Here is a 27,990-nt window from a genome sequence, read left to right on the forward strand (position 1 = left end):
ACAACTTACCCCAAATGACAGTAGGTCATTTGGGGTAAGTTGGGGGTAAACTCTGATGCAAAACTCTTTTGCATCAGAGTTTTGTTGACGTTGTTTGTTTGATACCTGAGGTTTAATGTTAAGTTACAAATAAAATATTACACATAGTTCTGAAATTCGTTGCTGTTTAATTCCTAAAGCACAGTGCAGTAAAACCTTATAAAAATTGTACAAATTAGGTCACATCCGACAATATTGAATAGAATTAAAGGAAACATGACATTAACTGTCATAATTAAAGAAACCACAAAAAAAGCTTCCTCTAAACTGCAGAACATGTTCTTTAATAGAAACAAGTTACTTTATAATTCATAGTTATCTTTTACTACAAAGCATAAAAAAATTTAAAAGATATAGTAAACTACTCAAAATCAAAGATCTCTGCCTCTTTCTCTTTCCAAAAAGCAAAACTGCGATCAATATATTGACATATTTCTTCATTGCTGAAACTGGAAATATCAGTTCCGCCGTAGAGCACGTTCTCATCAGGCGTAGGTGTTTGAACGATGACTTTAGGGACCTGTCTAACCTCTGGGAGGATGGGTTTCACCACATTGGACACGTCTTCAGATTCACTCACAGTGTTTCCAAAGAATTTCACTTTAATGTCCTCAAAGCCGTCCTTCCACTCACGGTTCCCAGCCTCGATGTCCTGTACGACTGCCTTGTGAAACTCTCTGATTGTCTCCCAGGGGAACGTCCCCAAACGGTCGAAAACCTCGAAGCACAGCAAGTGCCTCATTTTCCTTTCATCCACAGGGAGATCCAACTCCAAGATGTGAAAGTAGCCCAGCATAAAGAGATCCAGGGTCAGGCTGTCGTAGTCGACTGGCACCCCGTCCAGACGAGGTAGGAACTGCTCTGGGGAGAAGAGGGCCTTCTGCCTGTGGAGCCTGTGGAAAACATCACAAGATTGTTAAAGACTTAAGACAGTTTTTTTTTTCATATAGAAGTACTTCTTTTTATATTTAATCAGTAATTTAACATAGGCATACTGCTTGTTTTCTACAGGCATAGTTCATGATTTCAAAATATTTTCTTTCTTCCAGTAGATCAAAGTTGAAATGTGAGATTTAAACTCGTATGTAGAATGATGAATGATAGTACTATATTGGCCACCGTCAGCATGAAACTTGATCCATTGCTTTCTCCAAATGGTTCAAGATTATATCAATTTTGAGAAAATGAAAATGTGGAATAAATTTGCAGCCGTTAAACTCAATACATTAAAAAAAAAATCTCAGCAGCTCAGAGCATTTGTATTCCACATGGTGCCACATCTGTTTGTGTCTTTCTGAATTTCTGAACTTTGTTACACTGTAATCCAGCCAAATTCCCAAGATAACTGCTCCCACTTGAATATCTTTTTTTATTATTTGCTGTCATCAGACAATAAACCAATTCTGAAATGATGACTGGACAGCAGCCCAAAAAGACTATATGTCAAATGCTACTACACCTCAAAACCCTGATTTTTATATCACTCCAGGCCATTCTAACAAAATCACTCTACTCATAAGTTAAAGATAACATGTAAGTCATAATTTGATCACTCAGACCCTCCTTCTGGTTAATAAACCACTAGATGTTTGCATGTGTGCCGCTCATTCATGCTGATGTCAACTGCTGTGTGGTTAAATGAATGTGCTGCTTTCTCAAACAAGACCACACAAGACATCACTGGCAACTGCACTCAAATGAAGGGAGCGAAGTTTTCTTTTTTTTTTCTTTCCCCCCCAAAATTGCTGATGTATTACAAAACAAAAACACAGCTAGATGCAGAAATGTCATGGTTAATTATTCTAAAAGGTTTAATGTTGTATCCTAAAAACTGTTTTGAAAGTTTGTCATGTAGCAGAAGTAGCAGAATTACTAGTTCTAACTAGTTCTGCTACTTCTGCTAATACTAAAACTGCTGCTCATGACGATGCTACTGGTAATAGTGCTGTTGCTAATACTGCTACTGCTGCTAATGCTACTCCTACTACTGCTGCTACTAATTCTACTGCTAATACTTCTGCTAATAAAACTACTAATACTGCTGCTGCTAATACCACTGTGGCTACTTCTATATTACTATTAACACTGCTAATAGTTCTATTATTACTGCTACTAATACTATAATTAAGAGTTCTGTTGCTACTACTAACACTAGTATTGCTACTAATTCTACTACTAGTAGTAGTACTGCTGTGCTGCTACTAGTACTATTAATACTACTACTGCTTTTACTACTCTGTTACTAATAATAGTAGTGGTCCAAGATTACTACTGCAACTACATTTATTTAACACAGAGCACCACAGAAAGCCATTTATGCCTGTAGCCATCAGGCTTTACAATGCTCAAGTCTGTGCTAATTGATTACATTTTTTTTCTGTGCTTATTTGTAGGTTATTTATTGATTACTATAATGCATGTGGTTGCTTGTTATTTATTTATTTGTTTATATCTAATCATTTTGAACTTTTGAACTTATCACTCTTATACATACAAACTTTGTATTTATTACCTAAGATGGAGTAGCTTTCAACAAATAAGCTATTTCCCCTTGGGGATCAATGAAGTATATTCTATTCTATTCTATTTTATTCTATTACCATAACTACAACTAATATTAACAAGGATAACAATTATAATAATAATCTAGTTATTGTTGTTGAAGGTACTTTCTGCATCGATATGCACTCATATAAACTTGTGGATAAAAATGCAGGCTGAGTGTACAACAATTGTTTCGATATCTTCAACAGTGTTTCAGCATACCCTCTAGGTGTCACCAAATGAGTGAATGACTAGAAACATGCAAGTCATGGGCCAGCCTTGGAGCTAGAGCAGGTATGTCAGATATCTGGGTGTTCACATCCTTGAGATATGAAACCTATATGGAAAGACTAGAATAGGCAGAAAAGCCAGAAGAAGTCCTGTTTCCAGTTTACCTCCAGTCAAACATTTCAAAGAATGTATCCAGGGAAGAGCAGACCAAAACCTAACCTACTGGCCCACTGGTCCTAGTGTAAAAGTTACGTTTGTGGTTGTAATGTTACAAATCTAAAAAAGTATACTTTTGAGGACCGGTACCATTGAAGAATAATTTCTACTGAACACTGGGGATGCTTTTATGTCACAGGTGTCAAACTCCAATCCTCAAGGGCCGGTGTCCTGCAACTTTTAGTTGTGCCTTTGCTGCACCACACCTGAATGGAATAATTAGGTCATTAGCAAGGCTCTGGAGAACTGATCTACATAAGGAGGAGGTAATTAAGCCATTTCATTCCAGTGTTTTGTACCTGTGGCACTTATAAAAACTGCAGGACACCGGCCCTTGAGGACTGGAGTTTGACACCCCTGTTTTATGTCATCCAGCCTTACCTGCGAATCTGTCTGGAAGGGACACTGGAGATCATTTTCCTCCAGTTTCCCATCATCTTGTTGACGGCACTTCTCTGTTTAAAGAAATGTCCCAGTGAACTGTTCATCATAACGGACTCGTCACTTTCTGCGCTGCCTCTTCGACCAGAACCATACTCATCATGGCTCCCTGGGTTTCCGTTGCTCATCTTCCTTTCGACTGCATCCCTGCTCTTCAACGTCACTGCGTAGGCAGACTTTTTCCAGTGACCTAAGAACAGGACCACTATGCGCTCCTTTCTAAGGCTGATTGTTTCCTGAACATCTGCAACAATTTCGTCGTTGTCAATACCAGAGTCGCTGTTCTGGTCTGCTTCAGCAGCTGGTTTCAACTCTCTCAGCTGTTTGTCGAGGTGTGCATCTTCAAGCTGCGCGGAAGGACAGAACATGACGCTCTCCTCTTGGTGATCCGACAAAGATGTGTTCTGTTTCTCGAAATTTGACCTCAAAGTCCTCACGGACACTCCGAATTGATGGATTTCGTCCTCGATGCTTTCCCTGCGCACCCTGTTGGAGATCTGTCTGTCTGGTGCCTGAGAAAACACAGTGATGAGTTCAGTGTTGGGCATCTTACAGTAGGGCTGGTCTGTCAGGTTGGTCATGAGCAGAGACATGCTTTTTACGATGCCGGAGATCCGGCCACACCACACAGGTAGGGGAACTTGGCTCTTGAAGTTCCTGAACTGGGTGTTGACAGTGATGTTGACTATGGGAGCCGGGAGGATATGCCTGAGCTCCTCGGCGAGGCGAGCCAGCTCCAGCTCATAACCTGCGCAGTTCCTCTGAAGGGAGACGTTGGCAATCTGCTGCTCCAGATAGATGAGGTCATCCTCTGTCAGCAGCTCACCAGAGGGTCCCAGGATGGCATTGTGGGCTTGGGAGTACCTCCAGCTGACTTTGGCATATCTGCTCCCATTTTCCTGTAAAAGAAGAGGCAAACAGCAGGCAGATGAATACAGGGGATATTATTATAACGCCCGTCAAACATTTTAAATGATTTGACATGTGAGGGACAACAGTAATGATACAGTAAAACTGCAATACAGCTCTCATCCAAACCTCAAAAATATGACTCGACTCACAATGCGTTATGTGTGAATGATTTGTTACAAGCAATTAAAAATAAATGGTGACTTTAATGTAGATGTAATGCAGATATAAAACAGCATTACAAAGTCACAGCACAATTTGTGCTTTTCTCATCATAGTCTGAATATGATAAATCAAAAGCTATTTGTTTAGGCGACGCAATGAGGAAGATTTAAACGACAGAGAAATCAAACATTACTTATAAAGGGATTAACGTGGTAAAACAGATGAAGTATTAGTTGGACCTATTTGTCCTGGGGGCTAGACTTGTGTTTTGAATGTCAGCGCTATATAAAGCGAAGACTTACAGTTGTCAGCAGAATTAAAGATTATTACGCACACTACTGACAATACTTGTGGCAGGATTTTCTCATTTAGTTTTAAGTACAGAACTGGGCAAATTTGTCCAAGTTCAGTAAGAGGTCTTAAAATATATATATATTTTTTTTACCGCAGTAGCATATTCTCACGCAATTTTTATTTTATGTTTAAAGAAGCATCCATAGGAGCAAAGTTATTAGTACCCATTCTGGAAATGCATTGTACAAAAACCCTTTTTCCAACAGGACAGCACGTACTCCCCTGCTATAACATTTCACATAATCACATTCTACAGCTCAGACCCAGAGATTTTATGCAGGACTTAGATCTATGGACTGAGATTGCCATAGAATAAGCTTGATTTGGTCTCCAACAACATACTACTTGTAATTTGGCCAGATGTTTCTGAACATTTGAAAGACCGAAGGGCAGCTCATTCTGAGCTCACTGGTAGAGTCCGCTAGACGGGATAAACTCAGTCAATCTCATCTGACTAAAACATAATTTGTCAGTAATTTATATAATTTGTAATGCTGACAAATTATACAAACTATACATGTTTACATTTGTGATGGTGGGACACAAAAAGAATTTTTCTGTCATCACTCAACTAGTTGGCAACTGGGTAGCATTAAATGGCTGTTGTGAAGACTTTGTGAAAAAAATATTCAGCTACATTTGGTTTAAGAGAATTGAAAGAGGTGCCAACTCTTGTTGCAAATCACATTTCTTTCCCCCACTGAATAATTGAATGCAATGGCATAACATTTGTGTTTTGTTTTTTTATAAATTTAGTTTCCAGTGTACATTTGGGCTACTGCCCAGCAAAGGTGGATTCATTTAAAGGTTTCTTTCACTGTTTTCCAGCATTGTCAGTAAATTTGTCCACATCAATAGGTAAACAGATCAGACTCAACAGTTAAAATCACTTTTCCCAGTTTTATATCTCAATTCCACAATGCAATGGCTGCAATACTTGAATAACAGATTTTAAAAATATATATTTAGATATCATCCACAAAGACTCAAACAGAAGTTCTTTTAAGGGGCTCAAATTAAACAAAGGACACTGGTTTTACTGAAATTGACAATTATTTCAGATTTTCTTTATATTTGGACAAAATAACTCCAGCTACATATAAACTAAACTGTGGAGATTTGCTTTGAGTTTCTGCTTTCTGACTTTCTGTTGCAACACGAACATATTTGAACATTTCCAGTCACTGCTGACCAATTCTGCCCATCAGGTTTGCCAAAGTTCAGACCACTCCAGCCATCATGACATCTCCAACTATAAATAATACACTGAGACTCATTTTTTCTAGCAAGACATGATGCAAAAAGAAAAAAAAAACACAAGACTATGATAAAACGGTTCCACCGAAAAGCAAATCTCTTGGGGAAGAAAGTTGCAGCAACCTGGTTGCATAACCACTGTTAATTAATACTTTGTTGAAGCCCGTTTGGATATGATTTCAGCATTCAGTTTTCTTTGGTAGGAGTCTGTCAGTATCCCACATCTAGACTTGAACAGAGAGCACTAATTGTGGGACCACAGAGATTTAGCTCTGTACCTTGGCTAGGCCATTCAATAACTAACTTTACCTCTAATGAAATCCTTCTTTTGTGGATTTGGATGTATGCTTGGACTCAGTCATGCTGACAGTTCTAGCCAGATCCCTGAAGGTTTTGGATCTAAACTGATTGCTCAAAACTTTATCCATCAGAAGAAAAATTAGCTTAGGTTAGGTTTAGGGGAAATGTCCGGGTTAGGCAGCAGAAATCAACAGAAGTCCATGCAAGTCTCCACAATTACAGTGAGATAGGACCGTGTGTGTTTTTGTATTAAATGCCGTGAAAGCTTTTTTTTCCCCCTCTTATCCTTATTGATACCTTTACACAATGTGATCATTTTGAACCTTTACAGCTTTTCTGCAGCTTGTTGCTTAAGTTAAACAGTGAAAATGAGCAGCTATCCAAAAGAATCCTTCTAAATGGCTGAACTTTACTTCAGGTTCATCTCATTCACTATAATTGAAGCCAAGTGTGATCTAGACTGAATGCGGAAATAAAAATGGCTTCAACAGAGCTTTAGCTTAAGGTCGTAAAAAGCAAGGTTACATCTCCATCTCCAGCACGTGAGGGCGGCACGTGTCACGTGCCGCCCTCTTCCCCAGCGTCGCATTATACTGGGAAAGTTAAATTTGTCAAAAAGAGTAGAAATTAAGAAAATATTGTCGCTTCACCTCCACCTGTGGAAGTCTCAGACACACCACCTGAACCTGGGAATCTGTTTCTGTGCCATGCACATTGCGTTCCTGTACCATGTCTGTGTGTGTGTGTTAGGTTTATGCGTGTCTGGGATGCGGCTGTGTTCGTGTGGATGAGGTGCAATGATAGCTTTGTGTGTACCCTCCGATAGTAGTATCCTGCAGGCTGTCACCTGTTCTATCTCTAGAATCTTGCTTGTCCATCTCATAAGTATGTCTCATAAGTCATTTTTCTTTTGAAATTGAGGAGCTGCCCTGACAAAACAACCACTGTTTTTTTAAGACAAAGTTCTTCTGCTGCAATGCCTCATTTGTCAGGCAGGTCCTAATTAAAGAAGCCAATGTAAGCTAACCTTGCTTTATAAAAGAAGAAAAAGAGCTTCTGAATAAAATAGATTTTTTGCTGATTGTGGACAATAACATACCTCAATATCTGAACTACGGCTGAAACGATTCCTCGAATGATTCGAGTACCTCGATTATTAAAATTCCTCGAGGAAAATTTATCTGCCTCGAAACTTCGTTAAATTATGTAGCGCACTGTGTTCCGGCCGGATCATTATTTGTGGTGGGCAGCGCTCTTACTTCCCCTCCCCCCCCAAACCGAGCGTGGTTTGGGGGAGAAATAAGGATTGTTGAATTTTGCGGTGCGATGGTTGGACTACGACAGCTTTCTTTGTGTTGGAATCGCGTCGTTACGGTTTTGGAGCGAACAGTAGGAATGGTGAGAGAGAGAGATCCGATTCCTCGTATATTCTTAAAATGTTCTATAGAGTACTCGGTTACTAAAACATTCTTTTACATCAGCCCTAATCTGAACTATCAGTGTGAATGTTAGTAGCTTTTGAGTGAAATATAACTTGTGAAGCACTAGTGAATGTGGGTGATGACGTTACCTTCCTCCTCTGGTCCTCTTCGTCCAGCAGCCGCGCCTGCAGTTGCCTCACCATGACCTGCCTCTTCCACTCAGCTATGGGCTGACCTTTCTCATCGTGGGTGGGCACCAGATAGTCAATGTCTGACAGGTTAGCCTCCTCAGTGGGAAGGACCACCATCTTGCTCTGGCAAGAAAGCAAGAAAATGGTAGGACGTGGCGCATAAACACCCTCGTGAATCTGTAATTCCTTCAAAGGAGCCAGGTTTTCCTGTAACCTTTTGATAGGGGTTGCACCTTTCTCAAGTTGAATATGTGCCGAATGCCAAAAATAGCTACCAAAGATTGTGTTTGCACAAAAATGTGTTCCCCAAAAAAATAAAACCCTCTTAGCAAAAACACTTGACATATCTTGGCCTGCAGTACAGTGTGTTATTATTAAAATTCAGATGGAAGACATAAGCTTTAAATTTAAACTATCTAAATCAAAAGAATATCTTCTAGGCTCGCTCTTCATAAATAGGAAATAAATTTTGAAAATTCTCAGAGTAACAGGAGTGTGCTTAGATTATTTGAACTGTATAACAGAGCAGTGAACTTACCGCTTGTCCTGTAAAAACTCCCGACATCCCTGAATCTCTCAGCGATTTAATGTTTTTCATGTCACCCAGGAGTTTTTTCTCAGCCAGGAGGTTCGTATCAGGAAACGTTGTCTTATCAGCTGAGGCAGTTCTCTCACTCCCAGCTGCCTTGGATTGATTAAAACCTTTAATAACTGCAAAATAAATCAAATGTACTTCATGCCCTAATCCTTTCATTGCAGATTAAACATAGACACTAAGTATTAAACTGCACCAATCCCTCCTCCCCCCCACCACTTTGCTCAAAGAGTTATTAAACAAGATAAAGAGAGATGTTTGCCTTACCAGATGCAGCAATCTGGACTTGCTCTAGTCTCCTTCCTGCATTTCTCTCTGCAGTAGAAGGTAACGGAGGCTGAGGGTATCTAGCCTGTGGTGACTCCTCACTCTCAGGTTGCTTGAAAGAAGAGGTTTTAGGTTGTTTTAATTTAGTAATTGTGAAAGAAATGGAAAGAACCTCAGTGTTTACCTTCAGACTATCCATGTGACTGTCTCTGCACTCCTCATTCAGGCTCCCATAGTAGTCCTCTTTGCTGCGTGAAAACAACACAGTCGGCTTCACCTGGATGTCCTCCTCTGCCGGAGCGAGAACCTCAATGGATCTGTCCGTCCACAACGCCTACAAGTATCAAACCATGAAAATACGGACAATCAGAAAGCTACAATGTGGCTCAGATCATAAAGTTAAAGATTAGACTCTAGTCACTGCTGTCTGTTTATTGGGTTACACTAATATTAATATAATAATTCTACTAATGGGCATTATCTAACTATCTGACACAAAGTTGAAGGATCAACTAAAGGTCTCATTAGCCAAATAAGCTTTCTATTTTACAGCCTAAACTTTCAGATAGTGCTTCTGTAAAAACCAAAACGCCTCTTTTTGTCTTCAGTGTCTTTTAGAAATGTTCAGATCCGCTACTTGAGACTGGTTTGCATATTATTTTTAAATGAAACCAGACTCTCTCACTAAACTATTGCCTCTGATTGTCTGCAGCAACCCCAGCAAGGAGCCACAATTTCTGCAGACAATTTCTTAAAATCACATCCTATTTTTGTGTGCAAGTGTTTCAGACTGCATGCATTCAAATTGTCAATTTAATAACTCTGTTTTTTTCTACACAATCGTGCTACCGTTTACAAAAATCCACAAAGTAAAAGAGAGACAGTATTGACTGCTTCAGCTTCCTCTCTCTGACTCATAAATGGTCCCAACATGCAACATGTAGGATTGTTACAGTACTATAATTTCCAACTCGATAACAACACCAAGAGAACTATTCTTGGTATTTTTAATACTGTAGCAACACTGGGGATTTTTCTGATAAAGAGTAGAAATATACTGCTCAAAAAAATAAAGGGAACACTTTAAGTGTTAAACACCTGTTTAAGTGTTCCCTTTATTTTTTTGAGCAGTGTATATAAAAAGGAACAGCTTAATAATGCCATGTGGCTTTCTCTAGGCGGAAAAATAAGCCTTTAAAGTTTGACATTCAAAGCAAAGCACTATTGAAAATAAGATGTCAAAATAATCAACATGTCAATGTAATCAATGATTTAAAAATATCTTACTTAAGGGAACTCAATTGCGTCAAAATAAATAGAAATTGAGCTATTTGTCTCTTCCCAAGTTGGCACACAGCTGCGCACAGCAATGCTGCAAACACACTCGCACTCAGCCCTTCCCTCATAGCGGCTCAATTGAACAAACATGGCAGAATATAAAAACAGTGAGCTGTCACTGGAAGTTTATAAGTCAGGTAACACTGTAAGACCCTTTAAGACTTTCTTTAGCTGGAAATACAAAGATAATGGCATTGTTCATAAATATATTGCTAAGAGACAGAGGAACTGGGAAGGACGAAGGATTTTGATTAGCCAAAGTGCTAACTATGTTACACAGAGAGGAGTACAAAGCAGGGTAGCAGTACAACTCTACTGAAGCATCTTTACAGCTGTTGCTTGACACCTTTTACTACTCTGTGGCTTTTAGGTTAATCTCTTGAGGACTGGTCTTAGGCATTGCTGGCATAAGCTAATATTATCCATTTAGATATTAGCAAGTTGGTAGCCTCAATTCTGTGTTATGTCGGTCCGAGGTCCCCTGGCTAGCTCGGATCCTCCACCCACTTGCCCTTGAGAAACAAAGAAAATGTTGTTCTACTGTAACATGTTGAAATTTTATGATCTTTATTAGAAAGAATCCTTTCAGAAAATGTGTCTACATTATTGAAGCTGACCATAAGTCTCAGCATTGGATGTTTTACCAACAGGTAAAATATGTTTCTACATTCTAGCCTAGCTTGGTGTAGCACTTTGCCGCAAACTGTATGAAACCTCAACAGCATTACTGATGAAACTTAGAGCTGTTTCACTGAACTTTAAAGCTGCTATTTTTAAGTGCATGGTTTAGATTTTAACAGGGTATCAAACCTGGACTCAATATTGGTAAATGCTTATTATTAAATGACATGAGGGGAATCCTGATTAGGGTATTCAGTATGTATTAAATATTCTCATGTACCATCTGGTGACAATCTCAATCCAATCATGGTCTCCTTCTCTTGTCTTTTCATAACCAAAGCTCATTGATTGGGTTGATGACGTTAAGCATCAAGGTTAGGTATCTCATTATTAGACCTCAACGTTTCATTATTGAATATCTTGACATAATGACGGCTAGACAATTTGTTATTCAGAAGATCTAACAAGCTGGCGAAATATGGAAGAAAAGAAAAAAGTGAAAACACTGGCTCCAGCTGTGAGTGAAAATGTGTGTTAGACAGTTCTCTAACCAAGTGAAGTCAATTTTTGACAAAATTTGTGGCGGAGAAATGTGGGGAGATAGGGTTCCATTTTACTGGCTACCAAAAATAACATTAGTCTGAATATTATTTCACTGAAACAAAGACCAAATGAAGAAGAAGAAGAAATCTTCCCAGGCAAAGCAAAAGTTTAAGAGTCATAACGAACGGAAGGTGCCATGTTAAGTCCTGCAGACATCCTCTGTAAAAGAAAAGAACAAAGGGAGTGTAGTAAGGGAGCGTGAATAAGTGGCGGCATTCACACCGCTCCGGGGAGGATGTAGAGTATATGGAAACATTTAGGCTCCCTTTAATGAACCTGCATTGTCTTAATGCGCTCCATACACAATGCAAATCAAATTCAGCTCTCTAAGGACATTATTAGCAACCAAAAACATCAAAGGCCCACCTAATATGCTGCTGCATGCTGTTGTGCTTTATGTCCAAGAGGTGGTCCTGCCTCTCGCTCGGCACTTTGATGTGGGGCTACATAAAAATATGCTGTGACACTGCTTAGGCGGAGAGACAAACTTCCCAGAAGTTGTGCAATCCACAAATAGATAAACAACATTACGGTCTGGGAAAAGGGAGGGGAGGAGGCCTTGTGACCCTTCTCGTAACAGTTCAATGTCCCGAAAGCAGCGCCTGAGCCGTGTGTGTGTATGCGTGTGTGTGTGTGTGTTTAATTGGACTCGTTGGCCAGAAAACATTTGGTTTTCATCAGCACTCCATCACAGTTGCCACGCAGCTACAGATAGCCTGCAATTGGCTCGGAGCCACCCTCCCTCGGCTGAAGACGAGAGACAGAGAGAGAGAGACCGCGATCTCCGCGGATTAGCAGCCAAGAGTTAGGAAACAGTGCTGTCTTGCATGCAGGAACAGTAATCTTCACTCCCAAAAGGGCGAGCCACATGAGAGCGTAAGTGTTTCAGAACACCATGTGTACTTAAAGGACACGACATGTAACGCAGCACTGGCGTCAATCTTTTAAAGCAACCTGCTTCCATGTAAAAGTGGTGATAAATTGCAACCTGGAATGTATACACTGGGCGTGCATTATACACAGAACTCTATAGTGTAAATACTTTCCCTCTCGCATGGCAGCATGCGCTCAGGTTCCCTAAGCCGAGGTAAATGCTTGCGAGGCTAATAACTGACAATGTGTTTTGCCAACACTTGCAACATTATTTGCATCTGTCACAGGGAGATGAAGGAGAAATAAATTGAATTCATTGCTTCTGCCATTCGATGGAAAACTCCAATCACTCTGGATGAAACTGTCGAATCTAAAAAGCGGTCACAGGGCTCCACAGGAAAGCAAAGGTCCACGCAAAAGTCAACAATCACAAAATAAAGTACAGCAATAAGCCTGTTGTATTAGTCATGCCTAACCGTAACAGGCAATAACTGATCAGAAAGTAGGCAAAGAGCTGCCAAGACATCTGCCAGTTCGGGCCTCGTGGACAGAGTGTACAAATGTTTCCTTTCATTTCAGGAAAATAATTACTCAGCCTGGCTAGTCACTTCCTACCGCTCGGAGAGAATGAGGAAAAATAAGACAAAAAAATAAAATAAAATAAAAAATCCAACTCACAGCGATCTGCGGGGGAATTTACCGACCTGACGCCGCTCACCACACCGGCCGACAGCCCGACAGGCACAGACTCAGGCGGCCCGGACGTCCGAGGGGTTTATTCCCGCGCTGCCTACGTGACACTGCCTCATGACCTCGGACCACTTGTTTAAAACCCTCTCCAGCATCTCGACCGGTGGCCAAAAGCCGTCAGGCAATAAACAATAAACCGATCGGTGAGTGGCGTTAATAATTAAGCGGCGGGATTGGGTGGCTGGTAATGTCACTAATGCATGGACAGACAAATGGCCGTGTTGTAGCACGACGGGAAGTATCAGCGGAAGAGCAGCTGGAAAATAAGACATTTTATCCTCGCACACTCAGGTGGTGTTTTTCCAGCAGCTCCCGGTGAACACAAATACTCCACACTAAAGCGTGTAATGCTAATCCATCTGACCTTATTTCAGCATTCCTAGTATTGCTGGCAATAGCATGTTGGAACAATTTATGTTTTTTTCACAGCAACTTGAATATCATTGACATTAAGTCAAGTTAAAACTACAAACCTTAGCATACTTTATTGAGATTTCGTACCAAGTAGTCAGCCTTCACAAAGAAAAAATATTTATTTCTATTCAGCCCCGTAACTCTGAAACCCTTAAAAAAAATCCAGTGCAACCAACTGCCTTCAGAGGTTTTTATCAAGGTGTCATTGATTAAAAAAACAGCTCAGGTGAAAGAATCTGTAACATAGTTCAAACAATGGATGTTTGAACTATTCACACACTTCACAAATTTGGTGTAAAGAAAGAAAGCCATTGTTGGAAGAAAGCAACATGAAGTTCCAGTGGTAGTATGATAGAAGGTCGCCAACCACTTTTACCCCACAGACTGACTGCTGTTGAGGAGGCCTGTGAAAGGAGAATCTCTGGTGAAATAGGTCCAAAGGTTTGGCCAACATGCAAAGCTCAATGTGTGGGGGAACCCTAACATCGTGCATCACCTTGGAAACAACATTTGCACAAAGAAAAATGATGGTGGCCTCATCATCCTGCGAGGGCTCTATAATTTGTAGTAGCCATGTGTTGCAATGGCCCATCGCAACACATTGTCTGAGATTCTGTTGCAGTTTTGACGCCGCATTTCGGATCTTTGTTCTATTTCATGAAAAGGTTTGCGCCAGGCTTCAGCTGTCACGCAAGATGGCCTCGCATTTTAATTGAAACTTTTGCGATTCAATTAGTGACTGAATGGTTGTCCAGCGTCTTTGGCTGCACAGCTCAAATCATCAGCCCAAATGCTTTCCAGTTGGTATGGGGTGTTCCCATTAACATCTAGTTTGGTTTTCTCCAAATGTGTTGCTGTCGATTGTGACCAAACATTTAAACTTTGGTCGTGTGGTGTAGGTCTTGCGGTTTCTGAAGATGAAATGCGACACGTCCATGTTCTACTTTGAGAATGAAAGCCTTTCTACTGACAACCGCACCAAACAAATTACACTCGATGGCCCTTTTTACGATTGTAAGAACAACATGCTAACCAGGGCCAAGTAAGGTCTGAGAGGAGATTCTTGTCTCTGTAGAGCGACTGATTCCAGATAGTATGAAAATGGCCTTTTGCACCAGTTTTTTTATTTATTTATTTTTTATTGTTGACTTTCCATCTTGCGTTAACCCACAGCTGAATGTTGCAGTGCTGCATTCTGGAAAAACCTGATTCTATACATGTGTTTATGATTGGTGGTGATATGATGAAGTGCATTTGATTAGCAGCACCTGGCTGCTATTGACCCGCAGATGGAAGCAGTAAGAGCTTTTAGAGTTAGGGATTTTGTAAACTACAACGTGTAGCATGTTATGTGTGGCTGTCTTTGGCCGTTTGATTATATACAGAATTCAAAGACCTGATGAGAATCTGAAGAATTTGTCCTGAAAGGTTAAACATCGCAGTGGAAAAGAAACTTTGCTTTTCTTCTTTCATGCTATAAAGCAGGGTAAAGCGTGGTTGTATTTGGCTAAACGTTGAGTAAACGTGATGGAAAAACTGATCCAAGTGAAACTGATGTGAAACTTTAGAGCAAACAATGAGCATTCTGTCAGATTACGATCTCGGTGAATCTTGAATGAATCATGTGAATGTTGCGGTCACAACGTTTTTTTCGTACAGAAATGTGAGCCTGACTCTCTTCCAGTTTTTTTTCTGTTCTGATTTGTACATGTCATTGTATGAAAAGTCATTTCTGAAAGGAATTAAATGGAATTTAAAAAATACAAGTGTTTGTTACAGCCACAGATCTCAATGTAGGTTATTGGGTTTGTGTGTTTTGAATGCACGTTTGCTTTTTGAAGGAAAGGTAAAAAAACTTATTTCCTTCTCATTTGACTAAATTGCCTTCTTCCCCATGTTTGCTCCACCACCCACAATACTTTGTGGCAAACTGAAACCAGTACTTCTGTTAGCTTTCTTTCAGCAATTACTTATTTCTTGCCACTTTTTCCATAAAGACCATTTTTGTTACTGATAGTTAAAAGACTCTTCTTTGGATTCTTCTTCTTGAGTTTTGGATTTCTGTAGCTCCTTCAGATTTACAACAGCCCTGATGACTGCTTCTTTGATTAATGTTCTCCTTCATAGCCCATCACTTGGGGTAAAAGGTCATGTCTTGGTAGGTTTGAACTTGCATTCACACCAGCCCAGTTTAGTCCACTGTCAAAAAAGTCCAGTTCGTTTGAGGAGGTGTGAATGCACAACGGAGCTCTAAACAGACCAAAAAAAGTTAACTTTGCTCCACATAAAGGCCTTGGACTCGGTTCAGTAGATGTAAACTCTGGCACAGTTTGAATGCATATAAGGATGCAAGTGGTCCGGACACCGCTCCAAAAGCAGGAAGTGGATTACAGTGCAATGCATTCTGGGTCAACAGAACCAAAATAAATATGCAAGTCTAGCACTACTGGGAGAAGTTGCTAATTGTGAAGAGGGAAGTTGTTGATCTTTTTCTGAGGTTTTCTTTCGATTCATTCAATAGTTCTTGGTGCAGCACAGCACCAAGAACTGTTGGCTAATCGCACAGGCGAGAAGGTAACAATGTTTTTCAATTAGTATGGGTCGTTTGACACAGTGGAGTGTGAAAGCAAACCTCGCCAGCTGGAAATGTAGCAAATGTTGCAATTGTGGTCCCTAATCAAACCAAATCCACCAAACTATCAGGTGTGAAAACATCCTTAGATTTGATTTAGAGGTATTGGAGTAAGTGGGTTGACTAAAATTGCATCCCATATTTTTTCAAATGAGTGTGAAGAGAAGCTTACACTGCTAGTGTTTATCTGATTGGAGCCGTTGATGAGATGCAAACTCAGGACTGACAGAGCAGATTCTAACATGAACGTAAACAGACAACTCTCTGTTTGATGATATAATGAAAATAATCTGCCTAGTACTTTTTCCATGAAGATTACAAAATTATTAACTTAAAACAAGCTGAATAGTTACTTGTAAGTTAATTTAGTCTTTTTTTCAAGTTTACTAAGATATTTGAACAAGAAAATAGACCAAAAATACTTTGTGTGATTTTGCAGTGTTGACCCAAAATGAGACCTGCCACAGTCTAAAGCATTACAGAGTCGACTCCCTTCATATCACAAGGAGTTAAACCTGCCTACTATTACTTAAAGGTCCGCGGTCAAGATGACCTCTTTGTTAACATCCAGCTTTTGTATCCACTTCAACCAACACACAGCCAAGAAACACGATACACCCTACTGTCTACCGACAACACACAGTCCCCAGAGGTGACAATCATAACACTTCCAAGTCACTGGAATAAAAAAAAGAAAGAAAAGAAGAACACATGACACAGAGGACCAGACGAGCGTTTGAGGCCAATGGCATCCTGCTCTCCTTGGTACTCTGAGGGATTGAGTTGCTGGTTCCAGGCATCAGAGCGGTGAAAACACTGAAACATAAGCCGGCAGATCCCGTATCAGGCTCGGCCCCTGGGCCCTCCACCTGAGCCGCAGGAGAGTGGTAACCGATAGGCCCGACCGCCTCTGACGCCACACCGGCCCCTGTGCTAATTAGCTCCCATTGTTTATATGGGGGAATTGTTTGTGAATTGGAGCCACGGCAGCCACGCCTCGCCGATTCACCATCATCATCCTCTTCACGGAGGAGTGCTAACCTTCTCAGCTGACTTATTTATGGATTTATTTGGAGTGCATCTGTGCTTACTGTGTGCCTTTACAAAGTGTTTGGTTGATGTTTTTTTTTACATTTATAACATTATGAGAAACTTTGTTTAAGCAAGTTTTTTTAAAAGACACCGTCAATCTGCAAATTTAACTTTCGTTGATGTGTGGAGAGAATTAAGTCGCTCTTGTCCATTGAAACCAAAATGTAACTTTTTGACCCGCTGAGCACACAAACCCAACTGACTGCAGCATCATCCTGTATGGAAATTTTTTTTGAGATGGGACAGGCAAAAAGTATACAATTGGTTCTTCTTTGCATTCATCAAACGGACAAAATCGCAACAAAATACTTTGATGTTTGAACTTGGAACATGAGGAAATGAGAAAAAGCTCCTGAGATGTGAGTACTTTTGCAAACGTACCGCTGTGTGGATTGAAGGATACTGTTCAAAATCAATCCAACGAGCTGCAACCTTGATGTCATAATCGGTTGTAATCCTCCGTTCGAATTCATCGTCAGCATTTAGAAAGAAACACGAATCTCACGTCAAGCTGTTACCACTAAAATATTCATCTCATTAACAAGGGGTGTGCTTCCCGCACACCAGAGCTAATCCCATAAAGCCCTCTGAGGCAAACGGAGAGGAATGGATCTCCTCCTGATCACACGCCATTGTGGCCTGTAATGCCTTATTAAACACCAAAGCCTTCATCCTTCATTCTCTTAGAGCTCTTAAACCCAGAGCAGCGCAATCAAGCAGAGTGGAAGGGAGCAGTTCAGCGGAGTGACAGGCCCGGCCCGGCCCGAATCAAATGCATGTTACAAATTAAGAAAATGATTCACGGAGGCTTCAAGACTTTCCAGATGTTTGCTGTTGACCAGCCTCCCCCCACCACCATTCCCTGTTCGGAGCTCTGATTTGTTTCACGTCGAAGCCAAAGAGGACTCAGGTGAAGAACGGGAAGCAGAATCAGATTGCAGTTAGCCTAGCATTTCAGCTACTGCCAGCTGTTTCTGTTGGACGGTGGGTGGGGGCGCTAAGGGCAAAAAAATTTTTACACTTACGAATACAAGGATTTTTTTTTTCAGTTCACTTTTTTCTAATGATAATCCTGCACTCCAATTGTACTCGGGAAGTTCAGACTTTGCCGTTCAGACTTTGCCGTTTAAAAAAAAAATTAAAAATCGACTGAAAAGCCCTCCGAAGTCAGATTTCTCACTAGGAAACTGCAAGCAACAGACCATCTCCAGTTAGGACTGGTAAGGCAGCTTTTCAATATGGCCGCTCCACCCATCAAGTTGTAAACTGTGGTGGAAACATGTTGGTTTCACAAGACACCAACATTGTGTCAACCAACATTGACACAGCCGGTGTCACTGTTACAGACACCGCCTGTAGCTCTCAGTTGAACACATTAAAGGTAGTGTTTGCTTATGGAAAATAAAACTTAAAATAATGTTCGTAAAAGCTACTGCTAGCAATGTTTATGGATGTCACCATGTTGAAACCATGTGTTCTTAACCATAACACCTCGGGTCTGTTGTCAAAACCAGCTCCGAGTTCAAATTCCCCAAGTAACTGGATCGCAGAATTAGGTAATCAGTGTAATATCCAGTTTGGAAAGTTGTAAAATGTCTCCAGTTCAGTCAGGTGAAAAGATGCTCTATTACGCTGAGATTTGGTCACAGTGGAGGTCACTGGAGCACAGTGACCTCACCGGAGTACAGTGACCTCACCGTCATTTTCAACACACCAGGCTGAGTTCAGGTGACTGCAGCTTTGTGACACAATGCATTAGCCTGGTGGAAGAAGCTAGCAGAAGATGGGTGCACTGCAGTCAGAAAGAGTTGGACATGGTCGGCAACAAAACCCAGAGAATGGATTATGGATAATAATAATCACTGGATATCGTCTCTCTTTTCCAGGTCGTTCTCTGTAAGCCTGAGAGATGATTGTGAGCATAAATCTCTACAGATCAGGGGTTTGTTCAGACCAGCCCATGACATACTTGTGCATAAACTGATGGGACTAACATGATGTGCCCACTGGATTAAAAAAAGATCAACTTGCTCAAACTTGCTAAAAAAAAACTGTTGTGTTGCTTCTATACACAGTAATTTTGACAAGATTAAGTATAATTATTACATTTCCAATAGAAGTGTTAGAATTATGTGTCTGAGAATATGTCTGCTTACTACATCCCTTTTGTTCCTTTTATTGCAGAAGATGCACTTTGGTTTCCTGACAAACACTATTTGCCCTTCAGAAAGATGAATTTTGATGGATTGAGAGCTAAAAAATTATATAGTTTATTATCTAGTGTTCAATACTCGCATCACATGAACACAGTTATGAGATATTATCACTATCCATTCAACACACCCACCCCCAGTCTACTGTGGGTACTTAGTTCAAACTCCAGGAAGTCGTCTTCACCATGTCCAGATTCCTAAATGCATTGGCACGTGATTGGCTGAGTTGCTTCTTGCGCTAAGAAGCAATTGAACAGTCGTACCTAATGAGGCGATTAGTGTGTCTCTCAATTAAAAGTATTTTACATATTAGAATGTGTCATCCATTGGATACTAATCATTTTGTTTGTTTGATATTCTTTCAAATCCCCTCAGAAAGCAGCAGTCAAGTATTTCTGTTTAAAATATACAATCGCAAGGGAAAACACTGTAATGTCTAATTTCTTATGTATTACTGTTGTTAAAAATAAAGGTACTAATACATATATTGTTGACATACTTGCAGTGAAATTCATTGCTATACCTCTAGTGTGTTGGACTGCTAGTATACTTACATTTATTTGAGTAACTAAGTTAGGAGAAGTTTTATTGCAATATACCTCATTTATTTAAAATATACAAAGGCAATGGACATTAATATACATGCCAGTTTAGCCAATTATTTTCAGCTGTATTACGCTTAACTGGGTAAAATATCTGGCTACTTTACCAACAGTGAGTAACTTTACTGAATGAAGAACAAGTTTGTTTTAACTAAAAATACACGAGAGTAGGCCTGTCACAATAAACAATAGTTAATCGCATGATAAATTAAAAGAAATTCAATCATTTTCATTTGCTTGATTTATCGTTTTTCTCTTTTCACCAAAAACTGAGTGATAAAAGTCGTCAGTCTGGTGTTTTGGTCTCAACTAGCCCCCTTTTTTTTTTTGAAAGATAATTTTGTTTACAGAGATTTCATAGTTTATTTCATTTATTGTTTCTGTTGTTTTCTCTATTTGTTTTGGACATTTAAAACATCTTCCAATTAGAATGTAAAGGTTATTGATCCTTGAGGATGTGTTCTTGCATCATTGTGCCATTATTACTATTATATTACTTGAAAATGGTCTCAAAACAACAATATACAGTAATTGTTTATCGTAATAAGTTCTGGGACAATTTACTTATCATGACAAGTATTTATTTATTTTTTCGTGTACTACTTTGTACTTTTACTTGTAGTAAAAATATGTTTACTCGAGCAAAATATCGTGATACATTGTGTGGCGACTCTGCCCACCTCTGCTTATGTTTAAAAACATAAATTAGGCAAAGGAAATGAAACTGCACCGAAATCCGCAGCTGAGCCAGAGAGCTTACGTTCTTCTCTATGGCACGAAGGTACCTGGCACATTCAGAGTGCCTGTTGTACTCTGCTAAGTCTGCTGCTGTGAACCCATCAATATCCTCCTCTGTGGAGTTCGCTCCGTTGGCCAACAGGATTTTACAGCTCTGAGAAATCAAATGAGACAACATCAGCAGAGAAGAAAATAACAATACATATAAAACTGCTTTATTCCCCCCATCCCTTTTAAATTGTGCCAACAAACAAATAAACAGCTTAGTCTAACTTCCAGCTCCCCGTTCTCTGCAGCGTCATGTAGAGGGGTCCCTCCCCAGAAATCTTTGATGACTTTAGAACCCATGTGGAGCAACTTCTCCAAGATGCAATGGTGCCCCCTGCTGGCGGCAAAGTGCATAGCTGTTGCTCCTTCCCTGTCTTGGCAGGACAAACCCACGTCGGTGCAGGTCACCTGAATTAGAAAATTCACAAAACGCAGCTCAGACCAAAGCAGCAGCAGCAGCAGCAGCAACAACAACCTTTTCAGAGAAAGGTCAGAGAAATCCCCAGCACTGACCAGCCAGTCCACCACAGCCCGGCGGCCCATGTGAGCGGCGGCGTGAAGGCACGTCATGCCATCGTAGGCCGTCAGGTGAACGTCGGCCCCGTGGTTTGTCACAAGGTACCGGGCCACGTGCAGGTGCCCCTCCTGGCAGGCCAGGTACAGCGGTGTGGCCCCTGTGGCCGTCTGCCGGTTCACACACCTGCAGCCAGAACACGGACAGCGCGGTTACTGCAGCAACAGGAACCAATAGCATTCAATAAAATTACAAATGGATGCTTTTCATAGAAGTAAAGTGAAGTAAAGAGACAGAAGTATTATCTTTAGGTGCTTCACAAATGGAAAGACTGATGGGATTCAGCCTGGGAGAACAGATATCAAAGTATGTGCTCCAAATTAGAGGCATTTATCATTTATTGTGATACATTTTTTGTCATGAGAAGAATATTGATTTATTGTTGTCACAATAAATTTCAATTAATGATTATTGTCAATATTGTTAGTGGTACTATTCTCTCCACTGTTTGTTCAATAAAAGCATCGAAAGATACCAATACATTTTAAAAAACAGTAACCGTGTGAAGCTTAGTGATACAAATCACATTTCTCTATGTGAGTGGTGCCTAAAGAAACGCATTGCAAACAGAAAGGTTTTTCAAGAGCACCATTTGTGTTTGTGAGACAGCCATACATTTACCTAAAAAAAAAAATCTAATGACAAGTTCTTATCGTCACGTTTAGCGTAATCGCAAAATATCGTGAGAAAACTTTAAGGCCATATCGCCCACCTCTACTCTAAATCCACGCATCTATTTTTAATAGGTCAGGAGATCAGAGCCTTCCTAAAATATTCCCCTTTTGTGTTCAGTAAACTCTGTTGTTCATCATTACAGGTTTTTAGTGTGTTAGGACTGGAGGGTAGGAAAAGGAACCAACATTTATAAATGATAAACGTGTAAAAAGCCTTCAAATAAATTTTGCAGGATCAAACTAAACCCAAGTTAAGATCATTTTATTTATATAGCACATTTTCAGCAACAAGGCAATTCAAAGTGCTTTACATAAATTAGAAGGAAATACAGCAAAACAACAAACCAAAGGAAAGAGTGGAAGAAGAAAAAAGAAAGCAAAAAAGCATAACCCCATGTTTAAGAATAAGTAGTCTGTGATTTATAAACTAGTAGAGTTTTTCTAGATTCTTATTCTGATAATATTGATCTAAAGTAATGAATAGTTTCTCTAGATAAACTAATAAGAGTTTGTCTGGATTCTAACTTTGTTCTAATTCCTGCTCTGGATTGAGTGACATTCTCTGGATCTTTCTTTGCTCTAACTAAAGGTTTGATTCCTGTTCTGGGTTGAGTGAAGTATGCAAACTAAATGTTCCTGTTCTGGGTCGCTAAGCAGAATGAGAATCACATAATCACAAAAGTGATAGTAGTAACATCCAAGTCTAACTTTCACTACATTTCTTCAGTGGTAAGAAAAACTCAGGTGGGAAAAAAATCACTAGTAAAGCAGTCACATAACTATCATAAAACTCAATCATTTTCAATAAATACTTTTTTAAAAACGTGTTTAAAGTTTCTTGGAACTTCTAATTCTGTTTCCCGGGGGTATAAATATGATGTGACACAGAGGCCCATTTCTCTGGCCACAAGGCTGGATATAGACCCATATTTATGTTGCCACCACACAGAGCAGGAAGGCAAGGGAGAGGGAAAAAATCTCACAGTTAGAGAACCGCAGCAAAGAGTGGCACGTTGGAGTCACCAAGTCTACCTAATAACCATTAAATGCTATCTACATGCCAGCTACTTGGAGGGACGCCAGAAAAAAAAATAAACATTTTTTTGTCCCAGCATTGAAAAGGTAGCCATGTTCAGTTTGCCAAACTCCATTGAACTTTAACTGAATTCATGTGCTTTGGTCGTATGAGACTGAGATTGAGTTTTCAGGAACAAACACAAATGGGTGTTTGGTTTATGGTATGAAGCAAAAAGTCATCAATGAGACTTGTACAAAAATAAGGATTTGGCCAAATCTACATGGAAGCTGCTCAAAAGACACAAAACAATCTTCTGTTTTCACAGCCAGGTCAAAACAGGCTGTGAAAGTCAGTCCACAGACTTAAACCCTAGAGAGTGGGAGTAACAGAACATAGGAGAGGAGTCTGAAGTCCTGGGATTGTTCAAAGACAAATGGTCAAAAACTCCTCTCTGTGTGTGTGTGCCACAATCATGTAACGTGTAATAAAGTACATCTTCCTTTTGTTCCACTGACAAATGGAATATGTACAGTAGAACAATTTGGCCACTGATCGTTTACTAAAAGCAGTGTTATGTTAGCATAAACTTTTTCCCCACTAAATAAATGTTCTAGCGCTGATTAAAGTTGTGCTATGTAACTTTAAATTTTTTATTTTTTCACATATTTATTAAAACTATCACTATGTTGTGATAGTATAATATGAGACAGATCATCTGTGAAAAGCTCTTCTGCCTTCTCCCTCTGGTTCTGTTGTGATCTGAAACAACCAATCAGAGCCAGGAGGAGGGTCTTAGCGCTGTCAATCAATATTTCTTTCTGCTACACTACAGCTGGTTCACCACAATGGAGCCTGTCATGAATGCTCAGGCTAGTTAGCTTGGCTAGCCTGACACCAGGCAGAGAAACATTTTGCTGTAATGCTAAGTGGTTTCTTCACCATTAGCACATTTAGCAGCGTGTACCCGTTGATTGACAGCACAAAGGCCTTCCTCTTGGCTCTGATTGGTTGTTTCTGACCAGGAGCGGTGTAATAATACAGATTATCTGTCTCATATTATACTGATAAGACATGGTGACAGTTTAACAAATATGTATTTTTGTAAAAGTTACCTACTGCAGCTATCAAGGTTGGATTTACATGTTTCATTGTGAGATCAGGCTACTGCAGCAAGATGAATACACTGTAAGGCTCCGACTCATCTTTATTCAGCAACTGTGCTCAATTATTCATCAGCCAAAGCAAAGTGATGTTTGGTAAAGGAAAATAACAGGGATTCAAAGTGTGGGGATGAACTTCATTAACCAGCATGCTTTTAAAGTAGCCATACATCCACATCAAATGACTGGACTTAAATCGGACTTTTATGTTTCTACAAAAGGCTTTGCAGAAAGGAGTCAATATGGAGGTCATGGTGTGACTCTAGTGAATTGCTTAAAAAAAGGGGAAAGTTATCCTCCACCCTGGCACCTCACAGCAGCCTCTCTCTCTCTCTCCTGATACTCGTCCTTTCACTTCATCAGTTTGACCTGACGACAGGCTATCACCCGCTGGGGTCACTGGGAGGTCACGTCCACTGAAACAGAGCCACAGCCCAGTGTGGGCTGCTCTCTCGTCCTGCCTTCTGAAAAACTATAGAGGTTTAAGCTCTAAATGCTGAGTTTCAGATTTTTAAACCAGTGGAAGGACAGATGATCATTTCCAAGGCACGTAAACAGGTTTGGTAATGAGGATATTTAGAAATAATTGGAGAAAATCTAACTTTTACATCATTTAAAAAAATGCAAGAATAACACTCAGAGTTAAAAATGCTTTAACTAAGACATTAGCTGATAACAGCACTAAAATAAAAGTCACATTATTACTATTTGTAGAAAACAGAATAAGAATAAATGCCTTTTAAAAACAATCTGTGTTGAACTTCCAGCTTTGCTAGGATCCCTAATTTGTATGAATCACATTTGTATATTTTCCATGAGCTGCTATAACTTTTGAAACATTCATCTAGTTAGTTTTTAGCTTACAGATTTCCCACAAATTATGAAACAACAAAATGCCGAGGTTGGATCCGGTTGGACAGTACGGTAGAGAGGTTAATGGACTGGAACAGCATCCATTACAAACAGAGGTAACACTTTATTTGAAGGGGTGTGCATAAGACTGACATGACTCTGTAATAAACATGAATCATGAACATGAAGAAGTCTTCATGAATGTTTATGAGAGTTGTCATTAAGTGTCTTTTGGTTAAAAAAAAAAAAAAAAAAACTTTTACTGAAAAGTTGCATTAAAAGTCAATTTAAAGTGTCAACTTTGCATTAAAAGTATCACTATTTACCAAACAACACTTCATGAGAGCAGTCATAAATATTCATGAAGACTCCTTCATGTTCATGTCATATTTATGACAATGTTATGTTAGTCTTACGCACACCCCTTCAAATAAAGTGTTACCCAAACGAACACTTTAAATCATATTAAAGTTTGAAATTTTCTAAAATTTGGTTGTGGAAATTGTAGAAAGAAAAAAGCTTGTCCCAGTTGGAATGAGGATTTTTTGGGGAAAATCACTCTACATTTTTCTCCCCCAGGATTATCAAGAATGCATCAGGGTCCTGGATTTCCATAAGTCTTTGAACGTCTCGTTAAAGTTTGGACCACAAACTGCTGCAGCGTGGTTGGAAACCCACAATCCTCACCTGGGCGCCTCCCGGAGGAGAAGCTGGAGACAGGTGAGACCCCCGTTGGCTGCAGCATAGTGAGCTGGTACCGCTCCACAGTTTGTCTGGGCAGTGGCCACTCCTCCAACCGACAGGAGCCACTCGGTCATCTCCACACGGCCAAACCGAGCTGCCAGGTGAAGAGCCGTGGCTCCCGCCGCGTCGCCGTCCTGGAAAAGAGTCACAGAGACCTGCTGAGGAAGACAAAGGATCGGAGGATGTGCTGCTTTCCAGAGCTGCAGCACCGAAGGCTATTACTGTTAATAAGCATATAATTATCTCTTAATTTGAGTCGATACAGTTTCTAATTCTGGAGGAAAAGAAACAAATAAAAACTTAACTGTGCAGTCGTTAAGAACGTTTAGGAGGTGGCTTTGCACCCGACATCTGGAAAGAATTTCTACTTGCTACTGCTGCAAGTGGATCCACAGGAAGTCAACACATATTACATAATCAGCTAGTAATACATTAATGAATAAATAAAAGTTCATGTACAGTACTGATTACAACCTGCAGCCATAAAACAGCTCTTTAGGATACAAGTGTTAAAACGTACAAGCAAGTGCTAAGACAATACAACAACATGTTAAGGTTCCATGTAAATTATTAGAATTGAGTCTCTGACACAACACAAAATTGAAATATGGTTTTCAAAGATTTTTACAAACAAAAGTCTAAAAATAACTCATAGCAGCTTCACTGTCCCCACAACATGATGCTGCCACCACCACGTTTTACAGTGACTCAGGTTCTCGTTTTTTTTCCCGAACTTTTTATTTCTTCATGCGATGGATTGGATCTGTACACTGTTATTTTATGATATTGGTGGAGAACATGCCCTCTTTTGAATATTCTGTTGTGTTCCTTCATGATGCTGTTTGTTCTCTAATGAAACTCCGAGGCCTTCACTCAACAGCTGGATTTCTACTGAGATCAAATAATGCACTGGGTGACTTAATTTAGAAATTAGTTGACTTCTGAAGACAAGTACTAGTTTTTATTTAGGGGGATCAGAGTATTCAGAGAATACAAATGGAAGCTACACTTTGTATTTGTCATGCTTTGTGTTGGTCTGTTAAAAGAAAATCTGGATAGAAAATATTGATTCATTTCTACTGATGTGACAAAATGTGAAAATGAGTAATTTTGCAATGCACTTTGTGTCAAGGAATAAGATTAAGGACATGACCATAATTTACATTTGAAGTTAACTGAAATTCACATTTATAAACACAAAGCTATTGATATGGTAATTAATGCATTCAATGGGTAACGCAAAATGTAAAAAGCTGGCTTTTTGTAACTTTAAAAACATTAACAAAAGCTGTAAGTTTTGATGTAGCATTTACAGATCAGTTCAAGCAGAACCAGGAATAATCAAAAAGATGAACAGAGCAGAGAAGCACTTGGCTTACAGCATCCGTCTGGATGGCATGTGTAAGATTAAACCACACCGTGACCTCTGGCCCCTGGGTCATGAGTTTCACCAGCCTCATCACATCAGGCCTTGACCTAACCTGCCTGGGGAAGCCCAACCAATTCATGACACCCTAACAAACACGGGACACTACCTGAGCTTTTAGGGGTAGCAGGCTTTCAGTCACGGACATTTAAGTAGGTAGCAATGACAGAGAGGCGCCTAATCAGTGTTCTCCAGTTATTGATCATATCCACACAACTGCTAAATACAGAACTAGAAATTACTTTTCCACCATAACTTCGGCGACCCCATAAGCACATAGCTCACACCCACTTTTTGGCGCCACTGCCTGAAGCTCATACTTAATTCTTCTTCAGGTCTTTTCTTTCTAAATACTAAAACTAGACATACCTCAACGCTGCAGCCTCCTCGCTGCACGAGCCACTGCAACTCCCGGATGTTACCAGTGGCTGCCGCGTCGTGCGCCGCCGTGGCCCCGTTTGAGGCTCGTGAGTCCGCAGGCAGCCCGAGGTCGCTCACCAGGAGCTGCAGGCAGGCCAGGCGTCCACACCTAGCGGCGTGGTGAACCGGGCCCGCACCTTGGGCATCGCAGACAGCGAGCGAGAGCTGACCGGAAGATGCTAGACTCCTCAGAGCTGCCAGGTCTGCGTCTCGAGCCGCCTGGATGGCCCGATGCAGCACCATTGCTCAGCTTCTTAACGCAGAATAT

The 27,990-nt window shown here is 40.2% G+C and overlaps 1 protein-coding gene across 1 annotated transcript; it reads right to left on the reverse strand.

The window, feature by feature from the left end:
• Positions 1 to 147: 147 nt before the first annotated feature.
• espnla (espin like a) lies at positions 148 to 27,965 on the reverse strand. Its single transcript, XM_032572598.1, has 11 exons — positions 27,672 to 27,965; positions 25,820 to 26,010; positions 21,368 to 21,554; positions 21,080 to 21,262; positions 20,829 to 20,960; positions 9,115 to 9,264; positions 8,931 to 9,042; positions 8,607 to 8,779; positions 8,027 to 8,191; positions 3,412 to 4,370; positions 148 to 932 (listed from the first exon to the last, which is right to left on the reverse strand). The coding sequence occupies exons 1-11, from the start codon at positions 27,963 to 27,965 to the stop codon at positions 401 to 403; spliced, it is 3,078 nt and encodes a 1,025-aa protein (XP_032428489.1). The 3' UTR covers positions 148 to 400.
• Between the last annotated feature and the right edge of the window lie 25 nt (positions 27,966 to 27,990).

Source organism: Xiphophorus hellerii, chromosome 9 (assembly GCF_003331165.1).
Source record: "Xiphophorus hellerii strain 12219 chromosome 9, Xiphophorus_hellerii-4.1, whole genome shotgun sequence".
Taxonomy (NCBI): Eukaryota; Metazoa; Chordata; class Actinopteri; order Cyprinodontiformes; family Poeciliidae; genus Xiphophorus; species Xiphophorus hellerii.